The 19,871-nt window shown below is 39.0% G+C and overlaps 1 protein-coding gene across 6 annotated transcripts in view; it reads right to left on the reverse strand.

Annotated features, from left to right (window-relative positions):
- BICC1 (BicC family RNA binding protein 1) overlaps window positions 1-19,871 on the reverse strand; it is a 332,934-nt gene that overhangs the window by 118,520 nt on the left and 194,543 nt on the right. For all 6 annotated transcript variants that reach the window (XM_065521082.2, XM_005565808.5, XM_005565807.5 and 3 more), the window contains exon 3: window positions 11,034-11,103. In XM_065521082.2, the coding sequence (XP_065377154.1) occupies window positions 11,034-11,103 (70 nt within the window). The remainder of the gene's footprint in view (window positions 1-11,033; window positions 11,104-19,871) is intronic.

Consider the following 19,871-nt stretch of genomic DNA (forward strand, 5'->3'; position numbering starts at 1 on the left):
TTTAAAATGCTGATACAAATGCTGTGTCCAGTATCTATGACTATTTTTTTAAATATAGACTTTATTTTTCAGGGCAGTTTCTGGCTCACAGCAAAATCAAGTGGAAAGTACAGAGAATTCCCATATGCCGCTTTCTATACATGGGCACTGCCTCCCCGGGTACTGTCAACATCACATCAACTTCAAAACCTGTTCTATGGGCTTGACAAATGTATAATGACGTATATTCACCACTGTAAATCATACAGAATAATTTCACTGCCCTACGAATGTTCTGTGCTCTGTTTTCCCTCCCACTAAGTCCCTGATAATCACTGATCTTTTTACTGTCACCAAAGTTTTGCTTTTTCTACAATGACATAGAGTTGAAATCATAAAGTATGCAGCCTTTCCAGACTGGCTTTTTTCACTTAGATTGAAAACAGAATCCTCCATGCCCTTTCACAGTTTGATAGCTCATATCTTTTTAGCACTGAATAATATTTCATTGTGTCAATGTACCACATTTATTCATTCACCTACTGAAGGACATCTTGGTTGTTTCCGAGTTTTGATAATTACGAATAAAGCTGCTATAACCATCTGTTCCATGTGCAGATTTTTGTGCAGATGTAAGTTTTCAACTCCCCTGGGTAAATGCTAATGAGTGAGACAGCTGCATCATACGGTAACAGCATGTTTAATTCTACAAGAAACTGCAAAACCATCTTCCAAAGTAGCTGTACCAGTTTGCATTCTCACCAAGAATGAATGAGAGTTCCTACGGCTCCACATCCTCACCAGCATTTGGTGTTGTCAGTGTTTGGGATTTCAACCATTCTAACAGGTAAGTAGGGATATCTCACTGTTCTAATTTGCAACTCTAATGATACATGATGTTGAGGCTCTTTTCACATGCTTATTTGCCATCTGTATATCTTCTCTGGTGAGGTGTCTGTTAAGATCTTTGATCCACTTTTAAAAAACAGGTTGTTTTCTTATTGTTAGGTTTTAAAAGTTCTTTGTATATTTTTGAGTAAAAGTTCTCCATCAGATGTGTCTTTTGCAAATATTTTCTCTCCATCTCTGGCTTGTCTTTCTGTTGATGTTTTCACTTTTTTACTTACTTTCTCACCTCTCTATTCCACTGAAAATTTGTTTCCTTTCTAAGTTACGGGAAAATATCTTTTCAAAAAAAAAAAAGAAAAGAAAGAAAACTACCAGATATATTTGCTTATTTAGGCTTGAGAAGATAACTGAAAAGCTGAGACCATTTTCCTCTCTGACCCTGGTACAAGAGAGAGAGAAAAAAGATTGGAAAGAACGGCTAGTTTGCAGCAGTTATAAGGTAAGAAAACAAGCCAATACCTGGGGCCTTCAGAAGAGAAGGCAGAACTAGCTGGAGATCAAGAAATGAACCCAAGCTCAGGTCCTCAGTCTTGCTAATAGGTCACCGAACATGAGCTGTCTCACCTGTAAAATGATGTGTGCACTGTGTGTGAGTGTGAGAAAATATGTATTCAAAAAGGATCTCAAATGTGCATATTTGGCAGTATCTACAAATACAGTTATTCATGTAGAAAGATATGCACTGAAAAATTGAATATTTAAAAATACAGTCTTTTTATAAACTTTTTATTGTTTAAGTATACTGGAATCTTCAAGAACTGGAATGGCCCAGGTCTCTGTTCTCCTCTGAGAGGTCCTATTTAGACCATGCTCTCTCTAGCCAGTGATTATTAGTACATTGCATACAACTTACTCAACTCTTGGGGTGAATTTCTACTTTGGGCCCTCAATTAGCATTCACCAAGTGATGATCTTAATAATATATACCAAAGTTTTAAGTACAAAATATTCTGGTTAGGCACAGAGGTTCATGCCTGTAATCCCAATACTTTGGGAGGCTGAGGAGGGAGGACAGCTTGAGCCCAGGAGTTTGAGACCAGCCTGGGTAATGCAGCGAGACCCCATCTCCATAAAAATTTAAACATTAGCCAGGTGTGGTGGCTTGCACCTGTAGTACCAGCTACTTGGGAGGCTGAGGCAAGAGGATCACTTGAGCCATGGAGGCCAAGGCTGCACTGAGCTATGATCACGCCACTGCACTCCAGCCTGGGCAAAGGAGCAAGTCCCTGTCTCAAAAACAAGAACAACAACAACAACAAAACCACACATTTTTCTACCCAGAAGAAATACAAAGGTCCTCAGGTATGTTACAAACGTATTTTCAAATATTTAAACCACACATACAGAAAAAACCACACACACACATATACACATAAAAGAAAACCAACACAACAAGCAATTTATAACATATTCTGGGCTTATTTTCCTTCCAAACTCATTTTTTCAAAGTTATTAACTTAATGACATATCAAAAAGTCTCTGGCTAAGGAAATAACACATGGCATGAAATATCAAGGTAAAATTCAGAGGCAAGCACTTTTCAAAAATGTACACACCTTTGAGTGGTTTTGTCTTTTTAAACTGTAAAATCCAATTTCCCCTGAAAAAAGAGGTATTGTCTATAAGACATGCTAACCTCAGCCTACCTTCAAATCTCTGTAATCTCCAAGGACTGAGACATTATGAAACTGGACTGAGTATCATCAGCTAATCTTGGCAATGGTTGCTGAAGAGATATTATTATACATTATGAAACTTCCTAGAATAGGGAAAAGCACCATGAAAGGAATTTTCTCACCCATGTATGGGTATGAAAGGGCATTTGAGTACAGTGATTTGGAGTTCTGGAAACAAACAGACCTGAATTTGGGTTTGAGGTCTGCTACTTACCAACTGGAAAACCATGGGCAAGTTAATCTATCTTTACCAGCTTTAGTTTCTTCATCTGAAAAATGAAAATACTACCACCTCACTCATAGAGTTGCTCCGAAAATTTGAAAAGAATATCTACGTAAAATATTTAACAGAGTGCCTGACCTCAATGGGTTTCAACAAATGGTAGGATCCACTTACATAATTGCTAATTATGTAAATAAATACTAATTAAAATAACCACAAACAAAACAACTATAGTCTGGAGGTCTACCAGAAGGCTGTGTCTTGTTAAGTCTCATTTAAAAGCCTACTGAGAATGGCACCAGAGTTTCATTCATTCAGGTGTCCTGTGAATGACAATGGTCAGGTCGTTGTCCCTAAGTTTCCTTCCACTTCTCTCATTAGTGGAGGCAGTCATCATTAGGACTATTCAGAACCACTAAAGAAGGTTTAGTCACAATCATGTCCCACATTTTTTTACTTAAGGGGTCTATAGGGAAGATATCAGTGTGGATAATTTTCATAACAGTGATTATCACTCACATGGGAAGGCAATAATTCTAAATCTTGTTCCTACATGACACACCTTAGGGATATACATTCCCATCCGTATTAGTGGTTCCACTGTTTCCACGATTGAGTTGAGGGCTCAATCTACAAACACTGAGTGCCAACTATCAACTGGTTACAGTGTTAGGGATGCAGTGATTCACAAAATCCACAGGCTCCTTACCCTTTGGAGAGCTGACCACCTAGCACCGTGTTCTACAACCTTTCATTATCATCCATTTTATATCAAGACCTACTAACGTATTTGTGCACAGGTGTATGTTTGCACATAAACAGAGATGCATATAAAAGTTTTACTAAACAATACCCTTACTGGCCAGGCGCGATGGCTCACGCCTGTAATCCCAGCACTTTGGGAGGCCGAGACGGGCAGATCATGAGGTCAGGAGATCGAGACCATCCTGGCTAACACAGTGAAACCCCATCTCTACTAAAAAATACAAGAAAACTAGCCAGGCACGGTAGTGGGTGCCTGTAGTCCCAGCTACTCAGGAGGCTGAGCCAGGAGAATGGCGTGAACCCGGGAGGTGGAGCTTGCAGTGACCCGAGATCGCACCACTGCATTCCAGCCTGGTGACAGAGTGAGACTCCACCTCAAAAAAAAAGAAAACAAAACAAAAACAAAAACAAAAACAAAAATACCCTACTGAAATAAGCCAGGTACAGAAAGACAAATACTGCATGTTCTCACTCATATGTGAAAGAGAAAAAAGTTGATCTCACAGAAGTAGAGAACAGAACAATGATTACTAGAGGCTGGGAAAGCTGTGGTGTGGGAGGGTGGTATAGGGAAAGGTTGGTTAACTGATACAAAGGAAAGATCTAGATTGGAATAATAAGTCCTAGTGTTCTATAGCACTGTAGGGTTACTACAGTTAAATATAATTTATTATATATTTTCAAATAGCTAGAAGAGGATTTTAATGTTCCCAACACAAATAATAATAAATGTTGGAGGTGATGGATATGTTAATGACCCTGCTTGTGATATAGGAGTTAAGAGAAAACTACTTAGGCAGATAGTGAGGGTAAGGAAGTCCTCAGTAAGATTTTCCTTTTCATGAAAGCAGCCCCCAAATCATTTTCTTGTCTAACAAAGAGCAGCCAGTAAAATCAAGCTGCAAACATAGACAAGCAAGCTGGAAGCTTGCATAGGTGAACGCCGGCAGCTGTGCCACCAGGAAAAGACCACCTGGGGGCTAGGTAGGTCCAACATGGCAGCTCCATCTTCCCCTTTCCTTGTCAACCACGTGCACAGTAAGGAGCAAGCAACATGGCACAGGCCAAGCAGAGACCCCATTTGCATAATAAAAGATTAGGGTCAGGTGGCCAGCTTCTTCACATGCTATGTCACACCTGGTCCAACCAATCTTTGGGCCCTATGTAAATCAGACACCATCTCTTCAAGCCTGTCTATAAAATCCTGTGCACTCTACTGCAGGCTGGAAGTTCCACTTGGGCACCCTTCTCTCTCGCAGGAGAGGGAGCTATTCTCCTTTCTCTTTCTTTTGCCTATTAAAACTCCACTGTTAACCTCACTCTATGTGTGTCCGTGTCCTTGATTTCCTTGGCATGAGGCAACGAACCTCAGGAACTTACCCCAGACAATCACGCTGCTTCACTTGGAGCATTACATCTGGTATACATGTTTTGAAATATCATACTGTACTCTATAAATATGTAAATCAATTAAATATTGGCCAGGCATGGTGGCTCACACCTGTAATCCCAGCACTTTGGGAGGCCACAGCGGGCAGATCACTTGAGGTCAGGATTTCAAGACCAGCCTGGCCAACATGGTGAAACCCTGTCTCTACTAAAAATACAAAAAAAATAATTAGCTGGCTAGGTGTGGTGGTTCATGCCTGTAATCCCAGCAGTTTGGGAGGCTGAAGCAGGTGGAATACCTGAGGTCGGGAGTTTGAGACTAGTCTGATCAACATGGAGAAACCCTGTCTCTACTAAAAATACAAAATTAGCCGGGCGTGGTGGTGGGTGCCTTGTAATCCCAGCTACTCGGGAGGCTGAGCCAGGACAATCGCTTGAACCCGGGAGGTGGAGGTTGCAGTGAGCCGAGATTGCGCCATTGCACTCCAGCCTGGGCAACAAGAGCAAAACTCCATCTCAAAAAATAATAATAATAATAATTAGCTGGGCGTGGTAGTGTGTGCCTGTAGTCCCAGCTACTGAGGAGGCTGAGGCAGGAGAACTGCTTGAACCCGGGAGGCAGAGGTTGCAGTGAGGTGAAATTGTACTACTTCGCTCCAGCCTGGGTGACAGAGTGAGATTCTGTCTCAAAAAATACAAAATAAAAGTAATTTAATAACAAACAATGCCCTTACACTCTATTTTTTTTAACCTAGTTGGGTTATTTTACTACTGGCTGCGACCCACTAACCTAACACCTGACACACGAATAGGCTGCAACCCACTATTGGAAACACTTTGGTCCAGCATGCCATGCCCTGTCATGCATTTTCCCTGCCCTCAGCCCTTTAAGTGCAACTATGTTAAAGCCCTCAACTAACTAGTTCACTATGAACACCCAAAAAAAGTGTAAGCATACTCAACAAAACATTTTCTTTTGGAGAAAACAAAATGAACTGTCTACTATTTTTCTCATGCTAACATTTTCTATTAGATATCTACTTGTTCTGATAAAATGTAACCAAAAACAATAAAAACTCACGGAATTCTACAGATTCTTTTGTTGATTCTGGGAGGAAGAGAATGGTTAAATATGGTGCCAAATTGCCTCCAAACCAGGAAACATCAAACAACCCAGTCAATGCCTCTCATTCCTGCTAGTCCTGGGGTTTTATAAGTCATCATGCAACTTGCAGGGATTAGTTCCTATCACTTGGTTGAACTCGGCAATAAACCTTCATTCATGCTGACCTCAGTTATTTGAAATTTGGCTTAAAAACTTAAACAATTTTTTACTCACTGTTTTAGTCTGTTTTCATAGTGCAATAAAGAAACAGCTGAGATTGGGTAATTTATAAAGGAAAGAGCTTTAATTGACCCACAGTTCTGCATGCCTGGGGAGGCCTCAGGAAACTTACAATCATGGTGAAGGGAAAGCAGGCACATCTTACATGGCAGCAGGGGACAGAGAGCGTGGGAAGGAAGAAATGTCAACAGTTTTAAACTCATCAGATCTTGTGAGAACTCATTCACTATCATGAGAACAGTGTGGAATTAAACCACCCCCATGATCCAATCACCTCCCACCAGATCGCTCCCTTGACACATGGGGATAAAGAGGATTACAATTCGAGATGAGATCTGGGTGGGGACCCAGAGCCAAACCATATCATTTACCGTTTACCTTCGCCACTCTAAGAAGAGACTGATAAGCAGACTAAGAGCAAAAGAAGACTGTGAGAAAAATGTTTACCTGTTTAAGAAAACAAACTTATCTAGCATCATGAAGCTCACAACACAATATACCAGTGTGATAAATTCTCATTACAAATCATTTTGATCTATTTCTTAAAGCAGATCTGGTAGGACTTTTATTTGGCAAAACAATCAAATTTGTTAAGAATGCAATTTGTACTTTAATGAAGCTGCATTTATTTTAAAATACTAAGGCTATGATTCAGAATAGCATGTTAAAAATTTTAATGAGTGCTTGAAGTTATTCTGTTGGTAAGGGTGTATGGTATTAAACACCTTAATCCTTAAATACTGATTTCACAGGCACAAACCTCAAATTTTTCAATGTAAAGGAGACTGCTCTAGTATTCTCACTCTAAGAGTTGGAATCAGTTAGATTTTTTATCCACTTAAAATAAATTTACGTTATACAGGAGAAATACCAAATAATGCTTTGTTTTTCTTAATTGTGACCTTCTTTAAGACAATTCTACATTCACTGATTTAAATGTCCATTATACTGAACCTTAAATGCTCAGTTCTCTCCAGCTCTAATGCAGATTCAACCTTCCAATAATTTCCAATACTCTAGAGATGTTTTAAAAAATTCTAGGGCAAGGCCTTGAAAAATTACCAATTGGGTACAATGTTCACTATCTGTGTAACAATAACACTAAAAGCCCAATCTCCACCAGTATGCAATAAACCCATGTAAAAACACATGCACATGTACCCCTGAATCTAAAATTTAAAAAAGTTTAAATAAATAATTCTATAGTTCCTTAGTTTATATCACAAAACATGCACTTACCTAAAATGCCCTGTGCACATGAAAATATTTCTATTACTCTTTCCCCCACTACATTCCATCTAGAATACAGTCACAGAAGAATGAAGGGGGAGTGAAAGGTAAGAAAAGTGAGATAAGAAAGGAGGGAAGGGAATGGACAAAAACTAGATGGTCTTTTATCCAACATTTAGCACAGGCACAGAACAATGAGGTTGTCATCACTCTAAACGAATCCACGTTAACTGACTACAAAGATGATAGAACAATGAAATTAATGCATCCATAAAAATGTAGTTCTATAGATGCCAAGATGGGCATTATCCAGAAGTGACTGTAGAAGGACTCTGCCTGTTTCTCAGTAGTGGTTACCCACTGCCTTCAGAACACGTGGTCTTCTTAGTGACTAAATCATGATATTTCCATGTCAGATAGTGAGATTTGTTTCCTCACAAATGTCAGCCTGACCATAAGAACAAGCAGTGAAACTTGTTAAATATAGCAGCTCCCAGTACCAGCCTCAGAACTACTGAGCCAGCATCTTTAAAGGAGAAGAATCTGAACTCACTAACTGATGGCAAATTCAGGCTGTTGGCTGCTTTTCTTGCCAGGCAGCTTCCTACCAGCTCTTCAAGCAAGTGAGCCGTACGGCCACTCAAACAGCAGCTCTGGATATAGGATTAATGGCTCAAAAAATAAAGTTTAGACAGAGCTATGGAAGCTAATTTAGGAAACACAGGACTAAATTCCAGTAAGGTAAAGAAGGGGGCAAACTGGTAACAGTGGCTATGAAAAATGTTTGCCTAGGCTCAAATATTTAGCCAACACACATTTTAGAAACTCAAAAGTGACATGCAACACAAACCTATGGCTGTACTGTCTCGCTAGCACAGCCTGGGGATTATGTGTGTATTCCAAAGTTTCACATCACCATAGGATTTTGAATGTAATTATCACCCAAAACATGGCATGGGTCCCTAAATACATTTATATTCTTGGGTCTCCTGAATAATAATAGTCTGGAATGAAAAAGCATTAAATACCAACAATTCCTTCCTCTACAACACTCAGGGGTGAGAAGGAACGGCCACATCAGATGAAAGAGCAAATAATTACCTTCTAACATACCTCCTGCCATTTTCAATTCACATGTATTAAATACAAATTTTGGTCCAAAAATTGCATCTCTGAAGTGCATCATTTAAAAAATAATATAGGTATACACATACCAGGGATATTAGCCAAGAACTGATTCAGCAGCTGTGTGCTTAAATGATAAGAACAACTCAAGTAAATTCTGAACAGTAAATTCCTCTGAGGCAAACTTCTGATTCTCTCTCTTCCATGTTCTCTTTAAGTGCATTCTGTGCATCATATAGTAGTATATACATCCATAACACTTCATAAATAATACAAAATAAAACGATGCCTGTAGATCCAGGCCTGAAGGGATCAATTCTTAGGCACAATTCCAAAGGTTAATTTTAACCATGTGGAAATTATGTCAAATGCCGTAGAATGTACTGCTGAAATATTCTTAATTCCAAAGCAAAATATATAATCAAAATGTGCAATATAGTTGGCCATTCTGAATGGGTTAAGTGCCAATGACAAGAAACTAATGAATAAAATCTATTCATCTCCGTATTTTCTGAAATGTCTAATGTTGTCACCACATTTTGAACAAAAACTAATCAGTTCTCAGTTTCTCAGGATAATGGCATAGGGCAGAGGAAAACAACAGCATGGATACTGCAAGAGAAGAAGACATAAAAAGTTATCTGGAATTGTTTTAATGTTCACGTTTCCTTGGGGATTTTCTTCGGAGACTGATTAAGTTGCATTTTTATTAGGCTAGTAATAAAGCTAATTTTATTCTTTAAGTAAAAATGCCTGAAAATAGGGAAAGAATATTTAGTCTACATTCAAGTTCCAATTTACTCAAGTAGTAGGACAGAAATTTTTAAATGCTGCAAATAGCTAGATAATCCATGAACGGCAGTTTCTTCTTCTGCATAATGAGTACAAAACATTCCAACATACCACAAAAATTATTGAAGATTAATTAAGAATATATTCTACAGCACTTGAGAAATACAGGTTTATACAAAGATACAGAATTGCACTTGCAAATTCACCATGTCTTCTTATGATTGTTTAGCATATAAGTTCCCAATTCCTTACCGCCCATGATAACAATTAAAAAGGTAACAAGGCTGGGTGCGGTGGCTCACACCTGTAATCCCAACACTTTGGAAGATCAAGGCAGCAGAGTTGCTTGAACTCAGGAGTTCAAAACCAGCCTGAGCAACACATAGTGAAACTCCGTCTCTACAAAAAATGCAAACATTCGCCAAGCATGGTGGTGCGTGCCTATAGTCCCAGCTACTTGAGTCTGTGGTGGGAGGATGGCTTGAGCCTGGGAGGGTAAGGCTGCAGTCAGCCATGATCATGCCACTGCACTCCAGCCTGGGTGACAGAGTGAGACCCTGTCTCAAAACAACAACAACAAAAAGTAACAAGATAGGATTTTCTATAGGAATTCCTGTCAATTCAAGTCCAGCTAACAACACTCACTAAATAACTAAAATAATTTTTATTCCATGTGATGAGTTAACTCTAACGAAATGCAATTAAAAGAAGGCAAACTGGACTGAAGTAAGAAAGGAAACTGAGAAATCTTGCAATGTTATCATTTAGCAGTAAATCATGGGGAGAAGGGGCAGCAAATACGAAACTAAACAGCAACAATAAGAAAGCCAGACCATGATGGATAATGTTCAGACTGCAATTATTTTTTAATTGTTTGATGGTATTTGTCATTATATCCTGACAACTACATGCATCTGTATTCTTCTAATGAAATATACTCAACAAAGTTTGTTGAGACTAAGGTCATATTTTAAAAACTATCCATAAAAATACATACTAGCAGGTCACATTTGAAAATACTATGTAATCCAGGGAGAAAACTAAGGAGGCCTTTATTTTCATTTCCGAACATCTATACATTGAGTAGTGTCCCATAGGGTAAAACCAGGCAAGGGAAACACTCAGCCTAAAAGGGAAATCTAATGGGTTCTTTGCTGTCTGACAGATGAACACAAGCAGCACTGGAGACCTGAAATCTAAGGTTCATATCATACTGGAAGGAAAAAAAAAAAGCAGCTATTAAACCTGTGTAGTACACAAAAAAGAACTCTGAAATATAAACAATAGAAATTTATGTGTTAAAAACATGTGAAGAGTTACCATGACTCATGATATCAATCGAATGAGCACCCTTGAAATCACAGGTTGCTGCATCTTTTTACATTTCTATCATAATATTAATAGCTAATATTTTTCTGTTGTTGGATAAAAACTATATATTATTTTTAATCACGAATATCCTCCTGAAAGACTTCTACTTAACAAATATTTTGGGACAAAAGTGTTAAGAATAAAGGTTAGTTTTCTCCCCAGCAAACCTGCAGTGATTCCATAATCTCAGTTATCAAAACCACCTATTTCTCGCTCTCTCACAATTTACCTTTCTTGGATTTGGCTCCAATCTTCAGTTTTGACGGCCAAGCAATCTGCGTATTTGTTTCCTCCATGATCTGTAACCAAAATTGAGAGAAATATTGACTTAATTAAAAACTTGTATTTACAGATAAGATTTTTCACACACAAAAAAGTTTATTTTCAAGTTCCTAGCTTCATGTTGATATAAAATGATCTCATTTGAAAACAATGCAAATTAAAAAAAAAAAACCCTTGGGGGGAAAAAGATTTTTTTATAAGCCTTTAATCTATTAGAAATATTCAAATATATTTTGTTACTCCCAGTGTTCCTCTCCACGATGCTTCAGAATTTTAACACAAAGACCAAAAAGTACATGAACAAGTAATTAACCCAACTTGATGCCAGAACCGTCAGAGATGCTTGTGCTGAATAAAATTCCCCAAGACAACTGCCAAGGGATTGCAACACACCAAACATGATTCCTGTAATACAAAACTGCATGAGTTAGACCATACTAAATGAAGATTTTTTTTCCCTGGGGGAAAAAATAACTTACTTTGGGCACATTTGTATTTCATTAAAACTGATGAAAACCTAAATGCGACATCACGTCGTAAGACTGCATTCCCCATCATCCTTTTCCTGGTTCAGAATGGCATTTTTGCCAAAGGTCCTTCCCACTTGCACATGCAGCTAACACTGGCTAGGAGGTCTCAAGACCTAAATGAGTGGAAGCACCAGGACAAGTGAGGGAAGCAACGACTGCCCAGCAATGGAAATGGACAGTAAACAAGAGAAGAACAGGATTTAAAACGTGCATCCTTTGTTCCTCACTAATTTTGCATGAATTACACAAAATTAATGTTTGCTCATGTAACACAAACATAGAATTAACCAAACTAATAGGGCAAACTACTAACCAATATGCAAACAGAAAAAAAAAAAAATCATTCATTACTTTAATCACTTGAATTAAACTAGGATAATACTTATCTTTAATACGGATTGAGAGTTCATTAAATAAATTAACGGTGAAAACAACTTAAACACATCAAGAGTGCAATGAATAATAAGTACCTTTTTCTCCTCAGTACTGGCTATGTACCAGGCACAAGGAAATGGTTCACATGTATCATACTTCATTGAACCCCCTTTATCATAATATAAAAGGGCTTCCAGCAGATGTTTCAGACTGTAAGTCCACATATGCATTTTATCTATTCATTGTAGGGTTTTTTAAAGTTTGAGCCAACATTTTTAAATCTGGGAATTTTCATAGAAAAATTCAGATTTCTGGTTTTCTGGAAAACTTGGCAAATTTAGCCCAGACAGCTCACAATACCACATGGCAATGTTTGGCTGGCACTGAGGAACAGCTGTCCCCTTCAGTCAGGGTCAGCAGGCTCTGAGCTGCTCCCAGTCCCTACTGTGTCTCTCTGAGGTCAAAGGCCACTCGCCATCATCATCATGGCATTGTACTGCTCACTTGCCATTTTATCATGGTGTTTGCTGTTTTTCTCAGAGCAATATTTCTCTACACCTATGGCTCTATTAAAAATTGAACAAAAGTAAGGCCACACTGTCTTCACTAAGTCAAGGTACTGGTCTGGCCCTGAAGGCAGGTGAGCTCGTTACCTTAACCATACAGCACCTGGCCCCAGCTACTGCTTCTCTCATTCATGCCTGTCTCTACTAATGTGTTTAGTTGTTTGCGCCATTAACTTGGTTAGTTAAGTCTAAACCAGTAGTAAAAAATAAAAAATAAAATGTTATTTCTCAACTCCCTCAGTATCAGCCATGATGCCACCCCAACAACACGTCCAGCAGGCTCCCCTTCTGAGCTCCTGCATTCACTGTTACCTCTTCTCCACAATTTCCCATCCCCGCCCCTTCTCATGCTCAGACTTCAGCTGCCATCTTGTCCAACTCCTCATCCTTTTCTACTCTCACACCAACCCAAACACAATTATTCTTCCCACCTCACTGTGTTTATTTCCCTCCTAACCCTTATTGCAAGTGGAAATCCTCTTATTTTCTGTACTTACTTATTTACAGCCTGTCTTTGCAAAACAAAAACTAAATTCTCTGCCCTGTACACAGCAGGCCCTGGATTTAACTAGTTTCAGAATTTTCCTCTAAGTTACTTTAGACACTCAAAGAGGTAAGGTAGAAAAATAAGGCTGCATGCAGTGGCTCATGCCTATAATCCCAGCACTGAGGCAGGAGGACTGCTTGAGGCCAGGAGTTTGAGACCAGCCTGGACAATATAGTGAGACTCTATCTCTACAAAAAAAATACAAAAATTAGCTGGGCGTGGTAGCATACACCTGTAGTCCCAGTTACTCAGGAGGCTGAAGCAGGAGGATCACTTGAGCCCAGGAGTTCAAGGGTGCAGTGGGCTATGATCATGCTACCACATTCCAGCCTGGGCCACAGACTGAGACATTGTTTCTAAAACAACAATAACAACAAACAGAAAGAAAGAAAAATAAGATCTTACTATAATGTTGCTGTTGGTGGGGAGGCAGTAAGAAAACAACCTACATGCTTTTCCTTTTCTGAATTAAATAATGCAGTTGCTTAATCCAGTAAATGATGTCAAGGGCCATATTATGATACTGTAATAGATGTTTCCCTTTTAACGTATGGGTAGAAGGCGTAACTTTCTGAAATCTTAAATCGTTAGTAGAACTGCCCAGGAATCACCCTGCATGTACACTTATTTTATTAAGCACCAATAGGTGCCCCATGACAGGAAATAATATGCCAGAGAAAACATCCTGAGAGCAGTAAGTCACTGCCATCAAGTTGGGAAGACAGCTTTATACACACTCCCTCTAACTACCACTACAACTCCCTGTCTATACCATGCAGAGAAGTGGTCTCACAAAGACCACTCTCAACCTACTCACATCAACACTGTGTTTAAGGGAAAGTGGGGTAATCCCAAGCCTCGAATCCCTAATTCTAACACCAGAGTTCTGTATACTATACCACATGACCTCTAAAGTTCTAAGAGCCAGAGTAAATGCCAAACCTCTTAGAGAAAACAAACTGCCAGTAATTAGAACTTGGCATCTGGAGCTGACCTCTCCTATACGACTAGAAAAAAAGTGACTCTCTGGAACACCATTTCTGGCCAGCTAATGCCAACTCCTTGGATCATTCATGAAGCTGCTGGCCCCACACAGAGCTCTGGCCGGATGCCTTTGCAGACATCCTTTATTTGTTCATCACTGTGTGTAATCTAGCCATTATGAGCAGGGACTCCAGAGACAAATACCAGTTCTGCTGCTTCCTAGGGGTGCTGTGTTGAGGGAATTACTTAACTTCTATCAGTCTCAATTTCCTCCTCTGTAAAATTCATTATCATATCTATTTCTAAAGTTGTTGTGAGAACTTAATGAGAAAACCCAAAGCACATAGCATAGCACATAGTGAGTGCTTGATAATATCAGCCCTTGCATTTATGATGATATTGATAAGTTTTGGTCAGACAGGCACAGTCCTAGATGCTAGGGATACAACAGCAAGCGAGATGATTCCTACCTTGCAGGAGCTCAGAATCTAACAAGGGAGAAGACAAGCTAATTGCCGTCATGGTACTATGTGCCATGTTTCAGAATGGGGCAGCACAATATGAGCATGTACAGAGGGGATCCTAACCCGGTCGTGGGTAGTCAAGGAAAGCTACCTCAAGAAAATGCTTACTAATGCTGTGACCTAAAGGAGAAGAAAAAGTTGGCTCACTGGAGAAAAGGTGAAGAAAGTGTCCCAGGCAGAGGAGAAGGGCATGTGGAAAGGTCTGGAAAAAGAAGAGACGGCTGGTACCTGCAAGGCCCTGAGGGTGATTCAGTGCAGCCGAAGGGCTTCGAGGCTCACCCCACACATCCAGGATGCGTAATGTGTCTCCTGTCATCCCCACTGTCCTACGGCTGTGCACACTAATGCCCTTCAAACTGACTTGAATTCGTGACACAAAGAGAAGCCAACAAGTACCTGTGCTTGGCTGACACTCCCTACAAATAAATTCTGGCCAGTGCAGTGATTACACATAGGAAGGGGCCACACTTACTCACTTTCGGGAAGTCAAATTTTTCCTTAGGATGTTATCAATGACGCTTTTAAAACCATCATCTACAATGACTCCAGGTCTATTCTTACAGCTTTGATATGGCACACTATTAATTTGTGATAGCCTCAGCCAGTGATGGAAGTAGTGGAGTGTGAAGCATCTGTCATGGAGGTGGGGGGTGGGGGAGGAAGCACAGGTCTCTCTACAGGGGGTGTGGGTAGAGGTTGGTTCCAGGAACCCCAGTACTGGAGCTAGGTTACTGGATCTGAGGGCTGACAAGCACATCCCCTGCAGGTGGCATGGGATGGAAGAAGGGGTGCCAAGGCAGGAAGTAAGGCAGTAAGTATCCACAAGTTATGCAAAAATAGGTACTAAATGTTCGTCAAGGCAGGTAAATCAGGGAACTGGAAAAGGTAAAGCTAGGAAGATGTGGTTGAAATCAAAGAAGCCACAAAACTGCTGAGAAGAAAATGACTATTTCTTTTTCAGGGGAAATAAAAAATTCCAGAGTGAGTTTCAGCTAGTTGGTTTTTGGTCTTTAAAAAAATCTCATTATTGTCCCTATTTGCACCTTCACAAAACCAAAACTCAAAGAACAAACTACTGATTTTGAATTATTTTCTATAAACATTAAAGTAACATTTTCAAAAACATCATTTAAATAAAGAGATAACTTTATGGATGCTACAATGGACAGAGACACGGGACACTTTTTCAAGAGGATATTGTCCATTTCTCACAATTCAATTCCTGAAAAATCTGATAAGAAAATCACTTCCAAGAAACATGTGATATGCTTAAGTAAGTCAACATGTTGTCCAAAATGTTTAGTTTGCTTTCAAGGAATAATTCAATAAGGAATAATACAGTTAAGGCCGGGCGCGGTGGCTCACGCCTGTAATCCCAGCACTTTGGGAGGCCGAGGCGGGCGGATCACGAGGTCAGGAGATCGAGACCATCCTGGCTAACACGGTGAAACCCCGTCTCTACTAAAAATACAAAAAATTAGCCGGGCGCGGTGGCGGGCGCCTGTAGTCCCAGCTACTCAGGAGGCTGAGGCAGGAGAATGGCGTAAACCCAGAAGGCGGAGCTTGCAGTGAGCCGAGATCGTGCCACTGCACTCCAGCCTGGGCGACAGAGCGAGACTCCGTCTCAAAAAAAAAAAAAAAAAAAAAAAAAAAGGAATAATACAGTTAAGCAGATCATTCTGGTCATCCCCCACCCAAAATATGATGCGGATGCCTCCCAGTTGTGTGAAATGTTACCTGAAAGTTGGGAAACATGTTTAAAATAATTAGTACTTCCTTATGGAAACAAAACTATCAATATCATGGTATCAGTTAAATTAGGGAATACCAAGTTATGCAAAGCCACGAAATCTCTGCGAAGAAAATTATGTTGTCTCGGGGCCGGGGGTGGGGATGGGGGTGGGGGATGGGGGCAGTGGGGGGAAGCCCTAGAGTGAATTCCAGCTAGTTTCTTAAAATCTTACTATTGTCCCTATTTCCACCACCACAAAATCAAAAGTAAGTTCAAAGAACAAACATCTGATGTTGAATCATTTTCCATGAACATTAAAATACACATTAAGTATTTTAAAACACTTGTTCTAACTCATAATTCTGGATGCTGTATGATTTTGCTATTTCAGGTAAGTGAGTTTCAACTTCTGGACATCCTCATTGACAAAAAAAAAATCTCTTCTCAATTTTACCAATCTCGGCTAGGGTTCTTTAGCTGCTCTCTTAGAATGGCAATCCTATATGTCATAAGAAAAGAGATTTTGGAGGAGTCCATCTAAAAATGTAACTATTTGAATATATAATTGTTTTAAATTTCTGTTGTTAGATTTACTGTGCTCATTTCTCATAGGGAACTAATAATTGAAGTGTAACTTCATTCTTATGGTAGTATCAGATTTGATGAATAGCAAATATCCATAGTAACAAAACGGCTTGCCCAAAGAATATCAATTTTAAAATATACGAAAAATTAGGACTGTTGATGTAAGAAAATATATATATTTTTTATATTTCATCTGCAAAAGTTTTTTTTTATCATAAAAATCTGATGAAGATAGCATGCTATAGATATGTAACAGCTTTGGAAGGTAAATAGTTACCTTAACTTTCCACTTTATATTTTACAAATAGGAAGTAATGCTCCCTGATCCAAGACTTAAGTACTTCTTTTCCACATTAAAAAGGTGCCAAATAAATATAAAATTGTATGTTCCTGTTTTCTTTTCAGTTTCTGTGGGGCTTTGGGGGGTACAAGTAGGAAGAGAAGGTACTGTTTACAAAAGCTAGAATTACAAATTTTTTTGTAATTAGAAGAAAGTCGGTAAGCTATTGAAAAACTTTCAGAGATTTACACCAAATCATTTAAGTAATTTCACTTTCTTGAAATAAACTGCTAAAGTTAGAATAAAATAAACAAGTAAAATCTAATCAAATTCTACAAGTAGTTTCATCCATGATAAAAATAATTTCCATTCATATTCTTCAATGCTCAAGTCGTAATAGATTTATCTCATCTGCAACAAATTCCAGATTAGTATACCATGTGGAAAGAGAATATATCTACCAATGTTCACTAAACCATATATTTTGCAGGTTTGCAGCAATTACAGGATAATATCTTACAGATGAAGGAAACCTTTGCCAAGCCAGCAATATTCTACTAACATGCTTATTTCATCAAATTCTTCACTCCAGACGTAAAGTTAAAAATCCACAGGTAAGTAATCAGCATCTCAGATCACCCCAAGACAGGTCTATTTATACTAACTTTACTAAAAATATTTATTCTTGGACCAGGAAAAGAACACTGAACTCTCTAACTCGACATTTATACTCTATTCAAAATTCATCATTCAAAATGGCTACCAGCTGGAAGCCATCTGCAGCCTGTTTCTCTAAAAGACCAACTAATTTGTGCTCTATTTTCCTTATATTAATAGAGAAATAAGGTCTGTCCCTCACGGAGGAAGCTGTTAAAAGTTATTTCATGGACTAATAATGGACTGGTAGTCTATTTGCTGCATTTCGCCATGAAGGGAGCTAAGTGAGAAAAGAGCCAACTAAGCGGAGATGGGAAAGTTGCGAACTTCTCACTCGAGGGGGTGTCTAAAAGCTGAGGATGTTTATTTTGCTGAGACATTAAAGGGTTCTGGTATATTTCATTGTAGTCCAAGAAAGGACTCCCAACGATTCAGTTATTCATCATCATCAGAACAATTCCTCACGTGCACCCAGTATTTACATACATTTTCCATTTATTCCTCAAAATAATTTGTAAATCAGACAGAGAAACTTACTGTATAGCTGTGAAAATTAGGATTCAAAAAGGTTACATGGCAGCCAGATATGTGGCAAGGTCCAGCTAGAATCTAGGTCATGTGACTACTTGTCAAGGAGGCTCTTTCTGCCTCCCTTGGCTTATGAAGGAAGTAGAAGGCACCACAATCTTTAGGGGAGGTCACTCTGAAAGCTCCACCTCTCAGAACTCAGCTATGAATGCTAAGGTAACTGAGCAGCAACAGAGTGGCTATTTCCAAACATTCCTTGCCTTCTTAATGATGAAATGACCCAGATATAGCCCCCAAATGGTTCCCAAACTAAGTTAGTGTCCCCACCCCCAACCCCAAACACATATGGGAAATATGGGAAGTATTTTGGTTGTTACAGTGATTAGGAGGTTTTAATGGAATGCCATCAAGTGGCCAGGGCTATACTTGCTAAACTCTCTGATCAGAGGACAGGACAAATCCACTCAAAATGTCAATACAGATAGTCCATGCTTTACGAAGTTCCGATATGCATGAATTTCAGTTACTATAGCTTGGTTGAAAACCCACCAATCCCTCAACAACACAAGTTTACATTTCCATTACCATGATACACAAACTCTGAGTTGTTGCATCAAATACAAATTTCACTGCCAGCTCTTCAGTCCATAAATAACAGGTCTCATCTGGATCAGTGACCAATCACATTTCTCTTTCGAAGTTTGTTGGCGACTGTTCACGACACGTCTGTTATCAGTTCTGCACAGATGGCAAAGCAAGTAGTCATGATGACTCCTTGTCTCCTAGTCATAAAACCACACGGCATTTTACAAAAATGGGTAAATCAAAAGGGGAAACTGACCAACAAAGGTGAAAGTGCAGCAAGGAAACAATGACAATGCCAGAAATGAAATCTGAATCAGAAGTCAATGAGAACAGGAGAAGGAGCTGATTGTGGGAATGCTGACATTGCTGATTACTTGAGTGACTCCGGATGCTTAGCCAGAGCAACTTAGTGACGACACATTTACTGATACGAGCAAGGAAGGGCTGTGACAAAAAAGATGGAGATATCCCTGAGGAAGTGATGCTGGCGAAAAACTTCACATTAAAGAAATTCTAGAAGATATTTCACAACTTTGAAAGCACACAGGATGAAACACTGGAAGCTGATCCAGACTCCTGAGTATGACAATTCCTTAAGGCTTACAAAGGATGCTCTCACCTTATGGTAAATTATACAACAAAAAGAAAGTTAGCACTATTCAAATTATTCTTAATAAGTTTTTACAAAGAAATAATAAGTGTTAATTCTCAGTGTTTCCAACATTTCAATAGAGTGTACTGAATAAATATTAGTTTTATTTTTCATTTTCCTATATATTTATGACTGACAATAAAAGAGACTAAATATTTTGACAAAAAAATTTAAAGGTTGTAATCACTAAATTTTCCCATTGATTGATGAGAGTGTTTTGCACAGTTTCAATTTGCATAG

Source organism: Macaca fascicularis, chromosome 9 (genome assembly GCF_037993035.2).
Source record: "Macaca fascicularis isolate 582-1 chromosome 9, T2T-MFA8v1.1".
Lineage (NCBI taxonomy): Eukaryota > Metazoa > Chordata > Mammalia > Primates > Cercopithecidae > Macaca > Macaca fascicularis.